At 49.9% G+C, this 18,306-nt stretch overlaps 1 protein-coding gene across 1 annotated transcript in view; it reads left to right on the top strand.

Annotated features, from left to right (window-relative positions):
• The window catches only part of ADRA1B (adrenoceptor alpha 1B), a 50,571-nt gene extending 49,234 nt beyond the window's left edge, over positions 1-1,337 (top strand). The window contains exon 2 of the mRNA XM_045792019.2: positions 234-1,337. Coding sequence (XP_045647975.2) covers positions 234-841 — 608 coding nt within the window. The 3' untranslated portion in view covers positions 842-1,337. The remainder of the gene's footprint in view (positions 1-233) is intronic.
• The last annotated feature ends 16,969 nt before the right edge of the window (positions 1,338-18,306 follow it).

Here is an 18,306-nt window from a genome sequence, read left to right as displayed (position 1 = left end):
TAGACCAGGAAAGGTTTTAGGGGTGAAGCGGAAGTTATCAAGGTTGGCCCTAAGAAGCAATGCCGGATTCGCTCACTTTGAGCTGGAAAGGCGAGCCCTCCAGGCAGAGAAGGCGGCCGGGGCAAAGACTTGGCGGCGGCGTTTAGGCGGAGCGCGCGGAGGAGAGGGCCTGATACTCACGAACCGCTGTCTGTCTTTCCGCCCCTGTGCCCTCCCCACCCCTCCCCCTGCAGGCTCCCTGTTCTCCACCCTGAAGCCCCCCGACGCCGTGTTCAAGGTGGTGTTCTGGCTGGGCTACTTCAACAGCTGCCTCAACCCCATCATCTACCCGTGCTCCAGCAAGGAGTTCAAGCGCGCCTTCGTGCGCATCCTCGGGTGCCAGTGCCGCGGCCGCCGCCGCCGCCGCCGTCGCCGTCGCCTGGGCGGCTGCGCCTACACCTACCGGCCGTGGACGCGCGGCGGCTCGCTGGAGCGCTCGCAGTCGCGCAAGGACTCGCTGGACGACAGCGGCAGCTGCCTCAGCGGCAGCCAGCGGACCCTGCCCTCGGCCTCGCCGAGCCCGGGCTACCTGGGCCGCGGCGCGCCGCCGCCCGTCGAGCTGTGCGCCTTCCCCGAGTGGAAGGCGCCCGGCGCGCTCCTGAGCCTGCCCGCGCCCGAGCACCCCGGTCGCCGCGGCCGCCACGACTCGGGCCCGCTCTTCACCTTCAAGCTCCTGACCGAGCCCGAGAGCCCCGGGGACGACGGCGGCGCCAGCAACGGCGGCTGCGAGGCCGCGACCGACGTGGCCAACGGGCAGCCGGGCTTCAAAACCAACATGCCCCTGGCGCCCGGGCAGTTTTAGGGCCCCCGGGGGAGGAAACCATCGTGGGGGGAGGGCGGGCGGCGGGGGGGGAGGGGGCGTCGGCGCCCGGAGACGCGGGCCCGGGTTGGGGAACCGGGGGGGGAGGGGGGCGGGGAGAGGGGCAGCTGCTTTTCTGGCAGGGGCATGGGTGCCAGGTACAGCGCGGAGAGCTGGGCCGAGCATGCTGAGAGCCTGGGGGACCCGACGCCGGCCGGGATTTCCGTCTCTCTCTCTGTACATATCCAAAAGTGTCCCTCTGTACATGTATTTAACCGTGGGTACACGTGCGTGTGTCTGTGCGGTGTCCGTGTGGTCTGCATGTGTGCGTGTGTGGCGCCGCCCGCGCGGGGGCAGAGCGAGTGTGCGCCCGGGAGGCAGCGGGGGCGCTGTTTGTCTCGTGACTTCGTACCTCTCAAGCCCCTCCTTGTACTTCACTGAATGAGGGCACTGGGGTGGGTTGGAAACCAATCGAACATTAAAGGTCATTTCTCCTGTGCGCCTTTGAGCAGTTTGTGAACGGGGCGGTGGGCAGGATCTGGAGTCTCCTCTTCCTTCCCCTTCAGGTTTGTCCCCGTCAGTCCCATCGGTCCCTTGGGCAATAGTTGTGATGGAGCCCATTGGCCCCATTTCAACCCTTGCCTAACTGCCCTCCAAGGCTAAACATATCTGACCCTGTGGCTCAAAGTGAGCTCTGGTGCCTGCTTTGGACCCTTAGCCCTATCTGATCCTCCTGCTGTGGTCAACACTGGGCAACTCTGGCCTGGTCCTAGCTGGTCCCAATCCTAGCTGGCGCTCTGTGGCCAGGGCGGTAGGTGGGCCTGTCACTTGAGAGGGAATGGGACTCAGGCAGAGAGACGGCTTGGTTCCTCCTTTCACTTCCTCCCTGCATCCCTAGGCCAAACACTCCATTGTTTACCTATGTCCACCAGCCAGATAAAGAAATCCAGACTAAAGAATTTTTTGGATAAGATATGGATCCATGTGACCAAGCAACATACATGAGCACAAAAAGCCTCATAAGCTCTGCTAACTGAGGAACCTACCTGGGAAAGAATCACTGAGGAAAGTCACACAGAGAGGTGGCACATACCTGGGAGAAGGTAACTTCATTGATTCACTGTGTGACCTCAGGAAAGTTGCATTCCCTTTATGGATCTTGGTTTCCCATCTGTATAATGATGGCATTGATTCTAAGTTCTCTTCTGTCTCTAAAAGCCTCCAGTTTGCTAAAATAATAGTAATAATAATAATAAATAATATAGGATGGGGAACAAAATGGAGCATTTTTCTTCCCTGAAATACAAAAAAAGCAAGACAGGAACACACCCACCTACTCCCTTTCTCTTCCCACTTTGCTTTTTCTTTGCTGAGATTCATACTTTTTCAAACGGCAGGAGACTTTTCTAATAATGTTAGTGCATCAATCATTTATTCTATAGGTGATTGAATAGAAAATGTTTAGTGAAAAGGAGCAATAGTTCATGTAGGGGTATCAGGCATGGTTGCATCCAGGAGCTTAAACAAGATTGTCAGCTTGCTCAGAAGGCTCTGACTCTTTCATTTAGCTTTCATCTTTTAGCTCTGCTTATCTTTCCTCATTTCCTTTCTGCAAATAAGCTTTTTCACACCATTCTTACAACTTGAAACCCCCCAAAAGGAGAAATATCTCCCACCAGTTCTGACAAAAAAAGAAAGGAAGGGAAGTCCTGAGAAGCTAGATGTCCTATGTCAGAGACCCCTTTGAGACTCTGATGAAAGCTGTACATTCTCCTTCCAGAAAAAAAAAAATGCACTATATAAATAATATTTTTATACAGTTTCAAATGACTCATCCCTGTTTAAGATCCCATGAACCAAGCATGATACCCCAGGTGCACAGGCTATTTGAGCTAAACTGGATTTTCAGAATTATCTAGGCCAATCCCCTCATCGTTACAGATAGGGAGACTGAGGTAAATAACTTGACTAAGTGACTCTAAACTAGGACTTGGACCCCAGTCTGTTGCCTCCCTGTCCAGTACCTTTTACACTCCCTTGTGCTTCCATGTTGAGGTTGAGTACATCCTCCATCAGAGAGCGGGTGTCTTCCTACCTTGATACAGATCACAGTTCTGGGAAAAGAAGAGCCCGAACCCAATTTCCAGGGAAGAAGGAACAGTTTGGAGCAGCTCTCTGAAAACATTTTGTTAGCAACACAGATCTTTCAAAGAGGCCTTACACAGACTCCTGACATAATCGTGGCTCAGAGTGAAGAAGGAAAAGGACAACAGAGCCTCAATCCCTTGATTGCCCTCCTCCTCAGGCCCTCCCTCTGGCCTGCCCCAAGCACCCAAGGGTTCCACAGAATGAGGTTTGAAAATCACAGATTTAGTGCAAGCACGTGGGACTTGGAGTCAGTAGGACCTGGGTTCAACCCTTGGCTCTGTTCACCTTGAGCAATTCACCCCCTGCCTCTTCCGGTCTGTTTTCCCATCTATTAAACGGACATGATCATCATAGCCTATCAGGAAGCCCAAAGGATTCAACGAGATCGTTGTGGTATAAACACCGAAGTGTGGCTCTCGGCACAGGTGCAAGTTGTCATTTGGACCATAGATCTCTGAAGCCACAGGCACCAAAGGCATTTCCTGAGCCGCTCGGTTCTGATGACCTCACACATCATTGGTGTTTGGAGGCCACTCAGGAGACACAGGAAGGCTGCGGCAGCCTCCTGCCTTTTTCCAGAAGGAAGGTGGGCAAGCAGTGGCGCACATCCACATGGGGTGCTGGGTTCCAGATCCGACCCCAGTCAGAGTCTGCATTATGCTGCCTCTTCAGGTTACCTCACTGTGGTCAGGCTGAGAGAGGGCCCGAAATTCAAGAGCCCTTGGGCAAAACAAGTCCTCTCTACTCTTACCTCCCCACTGGCAGCAAAGCAGTCCTACTGAATCCTCTCCAGCCACCCAAACTCTCCTGGGCCATTGTCACCACTGAGACACGCACAGGAATACATCTGCCAACCAAAGTAAAGAGGCAAGTGGCTTGGCAAGATGGGGTAATAGGTAATCCTCCAGATCTGGGTTCAAAGCCCACCTCTGCCATTTAGTCGCTCTGTGACCTTGAAGAGCTCATGTTACCAGCCTAAACCTCAGTTTCCTTAACTATAAACTAGAGATAATAACAATACCTACCTCAGGAAGATCAAATGAGTTCATGTATAAATCAGCACCACGTCAGTCACTTGGAAACATCTGATGAGCGATAGCTATTAGCAGAGGTATTAACTATTCGACCTTTAATTTGAAGTATGAAGTTTAGAAAACCTGAATACGTGGACAAAGAAAACAAATTCGGTGTCATTCACCAGAGTCCAGGGTTTTAGGACTCAGGGTCCACCGTGAAGAAGAAAGACAAGTTTATAACAGAGGAAAAGAATTTTGTGTCCTACAGCATGAAGAAACACGTTACTCAAAGAGGAGATCAGCCCAAATTTGAAAGGAAAAATGAAATTTAACAGAAGCTGTAGAACATTCCAGGGTGACAAAGGCGGAATGGGTGCACGGAGGAAGGCTGGATGTCTTAGGGCTTGTGCATCCTGTCATGGGGAGAAGGGGGCGGGGAGGGGCTTGTGGAGGACACAGAGCTGCTCTGAGCACGCACCTGGGTTCAAGGCTCAGCTCTACGACCTGATCCAGGTGCCTTGGCCTCCCTGCGGCCAATTCCCTTGCATGTAAATTGAGAATATGGTGAGCACGCACCCCACAAATTGGGGATGAAACAGAACATGAAAGAGCTTGGCCCAGAGTAGGCATTATTTTTAGTACTCGTGGGTGATGTTATATATCCCCCATTCCAGCTGTTCTCACCTTTTCCCTCATCGGCAGCTCCTTGAAGAATCCGATGAAAACTAGAAAGAAGTGAGTGTAACAGCCCAACTTTCACCTACAATTCATGCCCTCCAAATCTTCCAACAGATACATGAAACCCAGGTTATAAACTTCTCAACAGATTTGACTCCCTCAAAAGACAGAAGTAGTCAAACCCAGAGAGAGGTACACACAGAGAGAAGAAGGTCTTCTACCCAGCCTTTCCGGAGCTCAGCCTGGATGAGAGGTGGGCAGGCACCGGGCAATGCCATTGGAGTGTATAACTGGAGTCAGGGACCCAGCACCTTCCTCACGTGGTGAGACCCCATCTTCCGTCTGGAGCTTGGCGGTGACGGTTAAGAGCCCTGGGTTCTTGGAAAGGGGTTGGATAGCACTTGGGCAAAGCACTGAGCATCGCTCCTCCCGATGAAGAATAGGCCTTGTCCTGGCTGCCGTCAGTCAGCCTCTTGGTGACAAGGAGTAGAACAGCAACCACTCCTCACCACAGATTCGGGGTTAACCTCCGCCTGCTCCTGGAAGCAGGCATGGCGGCTTCTAGCTACCCCACCTCCTCTCAGCAGGTCCCTTCAGGACCATCTCCCCTCCACCTCACCAGCCCACGGATCTTTATGAAGCCTGGCTGAGGGTGGGGGAAGGATATGGAGGGAGGCCTGGGTCAGTGTGGAAGAACTCGCATCCTTCTACAGTTCTCCCATCTTATACATGGCCCTGCCCTCTGAAACTTAAAAGCCAACAACTTGACACTGTTTTCATTGGCTTTCCCTAGAAAACCTTCCCCTAGGCAATGGGTGACTTACTCCTGGCTGGCTTGGCTCAAGTCAGAGCCTCGTTTGCATGTTTATTTGCTAAAGTATGGGTGTTGGGAGGTGGGACAGGGCACAGAGGTGTAATCTACCCCCCATCCATCCGCTTCTCCGCTGCATCTCTCCCCTACCCTCCCTCACCTGCAGCCAGGCTGCCTCTGCTGTTCCTCAGGTTGGGGGAGCCCGACTCCCCACTCAGGGCCTTTGCACTTCTGGTCTCTCTGCCTAGAGCCCCTTCCTCCCTCATTTCCTTCAAATCTGTGCTCCAGTGTCACTTCTCAGTGGTCACCTGATTTCTCTGACCTTCCCACTGCCATTGCCTCCCAGGATGCCCTGTGGTCCTTCCACACTTTATTTTTCTCCATAGCACTTGTCACTACCTAGCATGTTATATATTCCACTCGTTGATATGTTTGTCTCCCGGCACATACACTAGAAATGCACACTCTCTGGGGGTGGAGATTTTTGTCTGTTTCGTTCACTATTATAGTCTCAGCCTCGAAAGTGGTGCCTGACACGTGGTAGTTGCTCAATTTTTTTTTCAAATATCTTTGAATGAATGAGTATCTCTGTCCCTAGCATGAGTATGGAGGTGCTATAATAGCAGAACGGGGGGCTATGGGAGCTCACGGCAGGGGCTCCTGCCTCTAACCTGATGATGGAGGAAGGGACAGTTCCGATCAGGGAAGGCCTCGTGTAGGAAGTGACATCTGAAGAATGTCAGCTGGGCCCCCACTGCCTGACACCCCCTGTGTTTCTGTTGTTAGTGCTCTCACATGCCCCCCAGCGGCGATGGCCCTAGGTCCCCACCCCTTTCTAGGCCTCTGTCTACTGACGGACCATCAGACACTGAACCAGAGACAACCACGATGCCCTGCCAATCTGTGACTCCAGCTGTGCTTCTCCTCCTACAAGACACTATCCTCAGGGACAAGCTGTTTGGGGCGACAACTTTATTGGGATAAATAGGACAAACAGCTGTGGTTCCTGCTAATGGCCTCATTCAGAGAAGTGGCGTCTTTATAAAAGGCCTGCTCAGGAGAAGAGGACAGCACTAGAATCTGGTGACCGTCCTCACGTGTGGTGCAGCCCCTGCGGGAAGCACAGTCCGTCTGGGTCAAATGCCCCCGGAGCCAGCAAGCGCTTACACGGCACGCTCCCCAGACTCCCATACACTACACTCGCCCGTGCGTTCTCTCACTTACTCCACAAATGATCGCGAAGCACCTGCAACAAGCTGGGACCCAAGGACACAAAGAAGAAAACCCAGCTTTGCTCTCTTGAAAATTTCAGTCTGGAAGAGGAGATTGGACTCCAAAAACCTTATATACGAAGTAGAAAGAGGTTCCTGTGGCACAAAGGTCAAGCACGAGAACCACAGAGTCGGACGGAACCGGGTGAGAATTCTGATTCAGCCATTTATTAGTTTTGTCCACTTGGACAAATCACCTACTGCCTCAGAGGGGCAGTTTTCACAATCTGTGAAACAGGAATGACCGTACCTGTCTTTGAGGTGTTACAGGACTTCTTCTCCTTTAGTGCCCACAGTTCTTGGTCACGCCGCTTCAGAGAATGAAGAGGTAGACCAGATGAAGAGTGGTGGGCGGCAAAGCAAAGTTTATTGAATGACAGTAAAATAACGGTAGAAAGCTCCCGAAGAGGGAGGGGACCCGAGACGGTTGCCACCAGAATTTCTAAGTGTAAGGGTTTTTAATGGGCTTGTTGGTGGGCTGTTTTAATCTGATTAACCCTCCCTGTGCCTGTCACCCAATGAGGTTTTTGTCATCTATCTATCACATGGGAAAGGGTGAAGGACTCCTTCCAGGGTGGTGTAAAATCCTTTTAAGGGTGGTTTTCTTTTAGGGCGGGAGCCTCTTGTCCCTGCTGCCTTTCTTCCAACTATCCTTCGTCAGAGGTTTGTTGCGAAGATGAGTTTAAGCTGGGCATGTGGTGTGTTTAGTACAGTGCCTGGCACCTGGTAATTGCTCAATAAAAGGCCATTGTGATTACTCAGTGCCATTGGAGCCATATCAATAAAGGGAGAAAGGGCTCACCGTCCATCTGCACGGAATCAGAAGGGCTTCATGGAGGAAGTGGCTGAACTGGATCTGAAGACGAGCTAAGTAGAGATGAGCAAGAAGCAGGAGCAGAGGAACCCATCTGCTGTTCTGTGAGGAAGCTGAGACCACGTGTAGCTGTCTCTGTCAACTGAGGGCCCAGCCAGCCTCCACCATCAGACCTGTAAGTGATTCTTGAGCAAGAACTGCTCGGCTGAGCCCCGTCAACCCCCAGGATCATGACAGATAACAAGAAATCACTGCTGCTATTTCCCACCATGAGCTTCTTACACAGCAACGGATGACTAGAAAGAAAAGAAGGTTTCTACTTAGGCAGTGTGATCCTGGAACCCCTGCTCATAACCATTACCCTTAGTACCTAACTGGTGCCCAAACTGTGTTCATTCTCTCTTGACAGAGCTAATGAAATGCTGGGCAAGATTTGAGGTCTGGCACCTTCTGATCTTGACTTGCCAAGGAGACAGAGGATTAGGAAAAAAAAGGAAATTGGGCCAGGAAGGGATGTGTTTTGTGGTTTGATTATTTTTCCCCAGCTTTATTGAGCTATAATTAACAAATAAAAATTATATATATTTAAAGTGTACAAATTGATGTTTCGATACATGTATATACTGAGAAATGGGATTACCAAACTCCAGCTTAATTAACATATCCATCACCTCACACAGCTACCTTTAGGTGTATGTGTCAAGAACACTTAAGGTCGACTTTCAGCAAATTCCAAGTATACAAAGCAGTCTTTTTAACTATAGTTACCATGCTGTAGATTGGATCTCCAGAATTTGTATATCTGGAACTTTCTATCCTTTCACCATCTCCCTTTCCTCTCCCCCCCTCAGGCAACCACCATTCTGCTCTTCGTTTTAATAACTTCAACTTGTTAGATTCCGCATATAAGTGAGATCATACAGTATTTGTCTTCCTGCGTCTGGCTTAATCCACTTAGCACACTGTCCTCCAGGTTCACCCATGTCGTCTCAGATGGCAGGATTTCTCTCTTTTTTAAGGCTGAATAAGATTGTTTTGTATACATTTACATGGCTTTATTTTTCCCCCATCCAAATTAGGGGAGGCAAATTTGCGCTCCCCAATCTCCAGGACCTCCACAGTTTATTTAGAATTGTATTAGTCTGCTAGGCCTGCCGTAACAAAGTCCCACAGGCACAGGACGTCCCTCTACCAGCCAAGGAGAGGGGCCTCAGAGAAAATCAACCCTGCTGACACCTTGATCTTGGACTTCCAGCCTCCAGAATTGTGAGAAATACATTTATGACCTCCTGTGTCCTCACACGGTCCTTCCTCCATGCATATCTGTGTCCAAATGTCCTCTTCTTATGAGGACACCAGTCATACTGGGTTAGGGACCATCCTAGGAACCTCATTTTACATCATTTAACCTCTTTAAAGACCCTGTGTCCAAATACAGTCACATTCTGAAGTACTGGAGGTTAGCCTTCAACATATGAATTGGGGTGGGGGGATACAAGTCAGCCCATAACAAGCACAAACAATCCAGAACCTTGGGACTAAAGCCATAATGTTACAAGAACATGTGTCAGGCATCATAATTGTCTCATTTTTAGGTTTAGAGAAGTTTAACTAATCTGAAAGGATGTGGCTTCCAGGAGGCCAAGCCAGGCTTTGAATCCAGCACCCCACCAATCTGGCTCTGCACATGCCCAGCTTCCAGAAACCTCCTTTGTATGTGGGAAGAAGTGCCTCTCACCCCCCTGCCTCTCTAAGCTCCCTTCTCCTTCTCCCCACCTCAGCCCTCTCTCTGGTCTTGGGCTTTTTTTAAAGAAAGCCGGGAAACCTCGTATGCTTCTCCTGCTTCCCCCGTCCACACTCCACAAAACCTGCTGCCTGCTTGAATGTAAAGAAAGGGGCGTGGGCGGCAGAAATGTGGACGAACATGACAAATTGTCATCCAGTCATTCACTACCCACATGTCCAGTCAATCCCCATCCAAAGGGCAAATCCAGCCGCGAAGACGTTCTGCATGGGTACGTGCACATGGATGAAGGATGGAGCGCACTGACTCAGCCAGGTGCGGAGGGGCCCAGCCCCCACAACTCATCCAGCTCAAGGCCACTGCTCCCGAGCTTCTGCAGAGCCGGGTTTCATAAGGAAGCATCAACTGCAGCAGTCGGGGCTGAAGCAGTCTCCCTCCTTCCCTCCTTCCCTGATCCCAGGACAAGCTCAGCATATTTCTCAGGAAGCGGCTCCAAAGGCAGAAGCTGGTGGCTTCTCTGACACAGCGACTCAGCAGGGCTTCCCCAGCCGGACCACTCTGCTGCCCCCAGAGAGCCCCAGGAGTGGGCCAGCCCCCTCTGGGATCCATCCAAGGGAACACCTTGGGCCGGTCTTCTCTCTGCCCCCACCACTGGGAATCGCCAGCAGGGAGATTCTTTCAGGATCTTCCCCACTGCAAGGTTCAAGCTCCAGATATTCCACGCAGTTGTGCTGGAACTTCATGGTCATTCCGAAGGTCCCTGAGGGACAGGTGTTTTTTCAGCACCATTCCCCATATATTGCTGAGGGTCTCCTCCAAGCCAGGCATGCTTAGGGTATGGTGATGAACTAGACAGAACCACCTAGCTTCTCAGCCTTGGTGATGGGAATGTGGCTGGAATGCCAGGCAAACCGAATCTGGGATTCCTGGTCTGACTGGGCCTGCTGCACTGGGGGTCCAGTGGCCCTCCCAAGCATCTAGTTGCATAAATTGACATGCACAAAATCAAAGAAGTGTGCAAGAAGGGCAATTTTGTAGGTGGGCATCTGGGGGCAGAGGGACAATAATCCCTTTTTCTCCAGTCTCTACCTTTCTTTCTCTGTTGACCCCCATCCCATGACCTCCAGCCACCAACCTACCTCTTTATGACCCTTGACAAATCCCCTCTTTTGTTTCCATCCATGTCTCCACTCTGCCCCCCATTCCCTCTCTCATCCATTGCAACAGATGTCAACCCCATCACCCCCTGCGAACCGAGCTGGTCAAGGGCATGAAGGACCCTGAAGCTGCTAAAACCAAGTCTCTTCTTGGTCTCATCTTACCATCTCTTGGCAGCATTCGGCACAACTGATCCTGCTTTTCTCTGTTTTTAAGCGTTTCCTTCACACAACTTCCAACCCGGCTGACGACGCTCCTTCTCGGCAGAGAACCTTCTCCTCCCATCCCTTCAGTGCTGAAGCCCCCCACATCCCAGTCCTTGGGTCCTTCTCTTTACTCCCCGGTGCCTGCCTCCACTCCTGTGGCATGAAACTCTATCCACACGGTGACCACTCCCAAATTGTGTCACCAGCCCAGGCCTTTCACAGGCATCCCAAACTTAACAAGTCCCCAGCTGACCTCTTGTCTCTCTCCCACAACGGCCTCTCCCCCAATTCCGTTTGGTGATCAGATGTCATCACCTCAGTGAGGGCTTCCCCGATCACTTGTTCTAAGATAGATCGCTTGGCACCGCGGCTCCTTACCTGGCTTGCCCTGTTCTATAGCTCTTGTCTTGAACTGAGTATTTATTTATTTATGGGCTTGTTTATTGGGTGTTTCCTCCATTAGAATGTGAACTCCACCCAGGCAAGAACTTGACCCATTGTCTTTACTTCTGGATTCCCCAGATCAGAGAGTAGTAATTAGCACACAGCAGGCACTCATTAAAAATGTGTTCAGTGAGTGACTGATGTCTTGGTATCCAGTCCCTGGCTTGGCCTCAGGCAGTGGTGTGCTGACGTTGCTCTTACCAGCGATGAGGCCGATTATCAGCATGTCTTCCTAGCGTCGCCCTCAGTGACATCACACTGGTGGCTTAAAGCCTGCAGCCCTGGGAATATTTACGCCACAGAAATCGGCAAACACTACAAACCAGGGCTTTGGTTTTCTTTTGGGGAAGGTAGTTTCCCAGCACCCCACTTCTAATTTCTGAAGAAGCTCTTTCCTCAAAGGGCTTTGGGTCACCTGGGAGCCCACTGGGCCCTGGTGACAAAAAATCTGACCCTGAGCTAGAAATGGGGGGGGGGGGCATTCTGCCTGGAACAAAGCAGGGCTGAGGCCCTGTGAGACCTGAAGGGAAGACACTCCCAGCTGGCCCTTGAGGGTTTGCATTTTTGAGAGGGCTGGGCCATAGCCCCAGGGGCGAGAACCAATGAGACCGAGCTGGGTAGTTCACTTCCGGTTAGTCCTCCACACAGCTTACAGGAAGCCATTACTAAGGAGGTGGTAGGAGAAAAGGGATTCACAAGAGTCCCCCAGAAATACTTGGGAAGACTTAAGAGGATCTGAAGTGTGATAGGTGGGGATGACTAGACAGAAACATTGCTTATTCATACCCACATGACCTAGTTTGTACCCTGCCACAAGCAGGACTAGAGCTAGTCATTTTGGAAGGGGACGGGCGCCCAAAGGCTGGCTCTTATAAGCAAACTTCCTGCGTTGGGTATCAGGAGCTGGGGCTGTGGTTCTCAAACTCAGAGTAGAAGCGCTCACTAGGTGAGGGTAAAGCCCAGCACTCTGCATTTTTAGCAAATGTTTCAGGTGTTCATTTTGAGAAGCACTGTACTTCAATACCACCCCGACAGGAAGAGGACTAGGTTTTACTCCCTCAAGATCGCCTATATGGTCTACTGTCTTCTGGGACCCACTTTGGTAAACACCAAGTTGAACAAGCTGATTCCTCTCTCCCCAAGCCCTGATGGGGTGGTTTCCAGATGTGACATGCCTGCCATCTGCCTTAAACCCAGGATGGCTTCAGAGAAAGTAAGTCTCTCACCTGACCCAGAAGCCCAAGACTGTTGACCTCCCCACCCCTGCCTCCAGGGAGGAAGGAGCCAGGCCTGGAGGCAAAAGGGCAGTGTTGTAAGAAGCTCCAGGAGCCCATTTCCAGAAATCAAACAGCAGTTGTTTTCATGCTTTAGTTTAAATCACGCCAAGAGATTTCAATTTCCTCTTTTGCAGGCTCACAATAGTATTTGGCATTAGGTTTCGGCGTTTTCTGCCACGCCTGGAGCTCGGATCGCCGGCCGGGCGAGGGCGCACCAGGGCGCGGGTCTCTCCTGCGGGCGCAGCGCGAGGCCGTCCTGGCGTCTCCAGCAGCGCACAGCAGAGGACGAAGCCTCCTGGGGCCGCTCCTCGCCGCCCGGAGTCAGGCGTCCTTCGTCCCTACGTGCAGAGACTGGGAAACAGTTCTTTAGACACTGCAGTGACCGAGACCGCTCCACGCTCCCTTCCCTGAGCAGGTGCTCCGAATGGGACAAGTTGGGCCTTGAAGCGGACCCCGGCGCCACCTGCTGTCCCCCGCGCCTAAGCGATGGAGTGTCAAAGAACAAAGTTGCTTTGCAATTCAGCTTGCACTGTTCTGCCCGCTTCCTCTGAACCCTGCCACTGGTGTTTCAGCTAGCCAGACATTCTGGAACTCTGAGTGAGGACAGAAAGACATTGGAAGATGAGAGAAGGGGAGCCGGAAGACATTGGCGGCCTCTGGAAGCTGGAAAGGAAAAGGAAACAGTCTCCTCTAGAGCTTCCGAAGGAACTGCTGACCCTTGACTTTAGCCCAGTGAAACTGATTTCAGACTCCCAGCCTCCAGAAATGTAAATCACGTTTTTACTGTTTTATGCCGCTAAGTGTGTAGTGATTTGTTACAGCAGGGATAGGAAACTAATTCACATCTTAGCAGGCATCACACCCTAAAAGTGATTAGAGACTCTATACGCACTGCCCTTGACAACGCTGGGGTCTCCGTGTGACTGGTCCTTCCCCTCTCCCAGGTATACATTCACCCTGCCGTTAGGGAATTTTGGAGGGAAAATTCTAAGAGCTCCAGACTCAGTGGCGCTGAACAAAGGGTGGAAGGTGCAGTTGGATAAACCTTGAGCGCACAGAGGCCTCCAGGCAGAGGCTGAGGCAGGAGCGTCTGAGGAGGGGAACTGCGGCCCACCTCGAAGGATTTGAAAAGTCAAACGCGGGGGAAGGAAAGGCGTTCTTGGAGAGTTTCCCAGGACACCACCGCGCTGGCTGGCTGCTGTGTCATTAGAAAAGAACATGTGCACAGTAGCCTGGGTTCTCGAGGCCTCTGAAAGCACCGCAGGAAGTATTTTTCTCCATTGATCATCTCTTGAGCATGTGGAGACAGAGGCAACTGCATACGGTGTCGGGGGCAGGGGGGGGCGTGAGGTGGTGCAGATATTTTGGAGGGACACTTGGCAACGGCGAAAACATTTTAGGTGAACACCCTTTCAGCAGAGCACGTGTAGGCCTGTGACCCACAGAGATAGTCCTACCGGCGCACAAAGATGTACCGGGGTGTGTACTGCAACATTGTGCGCAGTAGAGAAAAACGCAAGAGATAAACTGTCTATCCTCATCTCCCCTCAGCTAGGCAAGAAGGAATTATTATGCCCTTCTGGTCCCAACCTGTTAAGATGCCGTGACCGCTGAGGTGGTGTACTTTGCACGGGGCCTACTTCGTGACGATTTAAGCAAAACCCTGAATGGGCCATAATACTAAACCATAGCATGAGATAATACTCTTTTTAGCCTCTTTTACTTCTGATTACATCAAACTGAAAGGCTCTCTTCGGTGCTCATAAATCCTTAACACCCTCTCACACTTGCCAATCTCTCCCCACAACCCTTATTTTTTTTTTTAAAGTGAAGAGATAGCAGAGCTTTCGGCAAGCAACCTCAGAACTCCGATTTAATAATACTGTTTTGTTTTCACTGTATTCAGTTTTACTGAAAACGTCTCTTTAGAGCAAGTGGCACTAGTGTTTCAGCTATGCAGATGACATAAAGTTTTCCTTTTAAAACAAATTTTATTAAGTGATGAAATCATTTTTCAATTTACGTAGATAATAGAGGACCTCAGAAATAGCAAAAATCATGATGTGGGTATGCTAATGACTGCAGTTTGGGAGATGGTTAGTGCACTGTTCAATTACTGCTGTTAATTCTCAGGAACTGTAGCCCATCAGACCTTGAGAAATTATAGGCTGTGGACAAAGCTCTGGTTTAGACTCAGATTGTACCAGCCCCTATTCACCCCCACCCTGTCACTGTGTCACTGGAATGGAACAAGGAGAGTGAGCCAGGGAGGCCTGTGGTTTGGAAATTAAAGCTGAGTAGACAGGAGCTGGCTTCTGGTCCAAGCCTTTTTGAGCTGACCCTGAAGGTAATGGGGAACTCTGGGGTGACTGCATCACAGAAGTTCTCAGCAGGAGAAGGAATGGTAGTCAGCAAAATGAATGCCTGGTCAATCTCACTGCCTCCAAAACCTACCTCATCCTCCAGATGTGAAAGAATCTTCTAGAAAGAGGTCTTCATGAGTTGCACTCACACTACTAGTCCTGGTTATCTTCCCAAGAGGATGCCACTGGCAGAATTGGTCCCCATGAAAAGGGAGGTCAAGATAACTCTCCAAGCTCTCAATTTTTTTCTCGACATCCATCCTATTCCAAGAACCCTCAGGGCAGTGATTACTGAGAAGCCCCCAAATGAACACCATCTCTAAATCTAAGATCTAAAGGGCTATTTTTTTTTAAGTTATAACAAAAACAACTGTCTGTGCTTTAGCTCTTTAGAGAAATCTTCGTAATAAAACATTATGAGGGGTTCCCGATGTCCTTCAGACTGATGCCTTGAAATCCCTGGGATTTTAGAGTTCAGTAGGCAACCAGCTGTGTAGCTTCCTGGGGAAAGGGGGACTCTAGAAGAAATGCTAAAACATCACTGGGATGAATTACTAGAAAAGCTAATTGGTCTCATTCCTGTTCCAGAAGATAGTTCTTGGAGATTAAAAAAAAAAAAAAAAATCCCCTCTTTCCTAACACAGACCCAACTCTGTACCTGTTTGGTCAGAGTCAACAAAATGTTGGTAATCGCAGCATAGAGCGTATTTCTTAAAGTTCTAGTTCTGCCTGTGTTTGGGAACATCCCCACACAAATGCTTCTGCTCCTTTTAAAAATAAAGTTAAAAAATAGGGGTTCAAATAGTGATTGTATTTTGGCTCAAAACATGTCACAAATCAATATATAACTTTGTGCAACCCCCTAGCGGACCCCAGCTGAAAGAAAGCCCTTGCTAATTGAACTCAGCTCCTAGGATAGAATAGTCCTGTTTCCAACTGTGGAAGAGATGGGCAGTTAGAAGCTGGCTCCAGTCTGAGGGACAAGACGAGGAGTTCAGGCATGGGGGGGGGGGTCCTCCTCTGTGTCATCATGGTCATCCGCACCATTCCTCACAATCAACCCTGTCCTTGGCTCTCCCAGACATGGGAGAGGGGAGATCCAAGTTCTGAACACTGATCCAGCAGAAGCCACTAATTCTGGGTAAGAAAACTCCATCCAAAAAATAGCCCCTCCCCCCCATAAATAGGACCCAATCCATGGGTATCTTCTGCTCTGAAGTCAGGAGACAGGAGAATGATAGACAGTTGATGCCATTTTTTGCTGTTCCTTTTTGTCCACACCAGAAAATAATGAATTTCTTTTCTTCCTAAGTGCCTGCTGGTAAAGAGTAATTGATTTGCTTGAACCATGTGGGTGGGCTAGAACAGGAGTATGCTGCAAATAATGGATGTTAGGCTCACAGAGTCAATGGGTACCTCACCGTAGCTGAAATTCTGAAACCAAACAATGCATAGTGTGGGCCTGTTTCTGAGGAGTGGGTGATTTGTTTCATTATCTTAATTTTGCACTCTTTAACCTGCGTCCCCAAAAGTTATCCAGTTCAGAACAACCACAAAAGAGTTTGAAAAAGAAAATAAGTACATGGATCAATGAGAGATGCTCTCCTGAATTTTTTTTCTTGGTGCATTAATTTTGCTTTACCAGTGCAAGGGGGCACTACTGGGTGATTTATCTGATTCTATGAATTTTTACTTACAGAAAATCAGTTTTTCCTCATCCTCACTGAATAAAATCTCCAGGGCAAAGTTTGACAATTTGCTTTTGGGGCAAATGTGGGCAAACAAATATTTTCATGCACTACTCATGGGAATGGAAACAAAACTTAAGAGAAGGTACACGTTAGCCACCCCTGAGCCAAGGAATTGCAAAAGCTGATTGCCTACTTGGTAAGAGGAGGAAGGGGAAAATATAGAGATGAAGCACGTATTTCATATTTTGATGAAATGTCCTGCTCATGTATTTATATAATTAAGTCAGTTTATTAGTCAGCTCATGCTTCCATACAAAATATCAGAGAAATTTATTTCCTCACAGTTCTGGAGGCTCAAAGTTCAAGATCAAGACATCTGCATGGTTTCTACAAAGCCTCTCTCTTTGCCTTGCAGATGCCTGCCTTTTTGCTGTGTCCTCGCATGGCCTTTTCTCAGCGAGTATGCATCCCTGGCGTCCCTTCCTCTTCTTATTAAGGCCATCAGTCCTATTGGAGTGAGGCCACACCCTTGCAGTCTCATTTAAGTTTTATTACTTCCTTATAGGTCCTGTCTCCAAATACAGTCACACTGGGTGGTAGTTTTGGCATATGAATTTGGGGAGGATGCATTTCGGTCCGTAACAGTGTATTGAAATCTTCTGGAAGGATACACAGCACACTGTTGTTAATTGTCACTTCTGGGGAATGGTACTGGGATTTCAAGTGAGGCCTGTTCTTCTACTGAATTTTTTAAATGGTGCTATTTTTTAAATTTTTAAATTTTAATTTCTTTTTCAAGAGAGGGAGAGAGAAGGGGGGAGCGTAGAGAGGGAGGGAGAGAGAATCTTTTTTTTTTTTAAGATTTTATTTATTTATTTGACAGAGACAGCGAGAGAGGGAACACAAGCAGGGGGAGTGGGAGAGGAAGAAGCAGGCTCCCAGCGGAGGAGCCTGATGTGGGGCTCTTATAGAGAGAACTCTGGGATCATGACCTGAGCCGAAGGCAGACTCTTAACGGCTGAGCCACCCGGGTGTCCGGGGAGAGAGACTCTTAAGCAAGCTCCATGCCCAGCATGAAACCCGACATGGGGCTCGATCTCACAACCCTGAGATCACGACCTGAGCCTAAATCCAGAATCGGATGCTTAACTGACTGAGCCACCCAGGCACTGCTAAATGGTGTTATGTTAAAAGACAATGATGATAAAAGGATATTAATTGGAAGGGGTGCCAAGTTTTAGCCTGCCCAGGACATCTACAGAGGCCCTACCAGCCCAGAGTGTGGAGAGCCACGTGCCTCACTTCTGGCCCCACGGAGAGGGAAGCCTGCTTTGGCAGGCATTAGGATCCCACTCGGTCCCCAGTCCATCCATGCAAAGGGAAGGGAGAGGACCCAGTGGGGAAACAGCAGCATCCTGTGACAAGTCTCTAGGCCAAGCGCATCTCTGGGAGCCCCAACTGCACCTTTACCCATGGGCCCCTCCTAAAGCCCATGGGCTTCCGTGTGCCCTGACCGCCCCCAGTCCCCCAGCTTTGGGAGCAGAAGGCACAGCAGAGTGGCCACTGGAGCAGGGCGGGTGAGGCGTTTGGTGTTGAAGGGTCCATCTCAACCTTCCCACAACCTCTCCAATCACTTCTCATGCCACATTCTTCCTGGAAAGTCAGCACTGCTGGCAGAAATCACTCTCAGGGGCTGATGCAAGAAACCCGACGAATAGAAGTTGCCTTAGTCCCTGAATTTATACAAACCACCTAATTGCCTCCATGTCTGTGTTTGTCAGCCACTAATTATTAGGTGTTTTGTCTCTGTCAGCATTTTTCATCAAGCGTCCCTTTCTGTGAGACAT

This window comes from Ursus americanus, chromosome 15, assembly GCF_024610735.1.
Source record: "Ursus americanus isolate L20-20 chromosome 15, mUrsAme1.1.p, whole genome shotgun sequence".
Taxonomy (NCBI): Eukaryota; Metazoa; Chordata; class Mammalia; order Carnivora; family Ursidae; genus Ursus; species Ursus americanus.
This window is presented reverse-complemented; position numbering and strand designations above follow the sequence as displayed.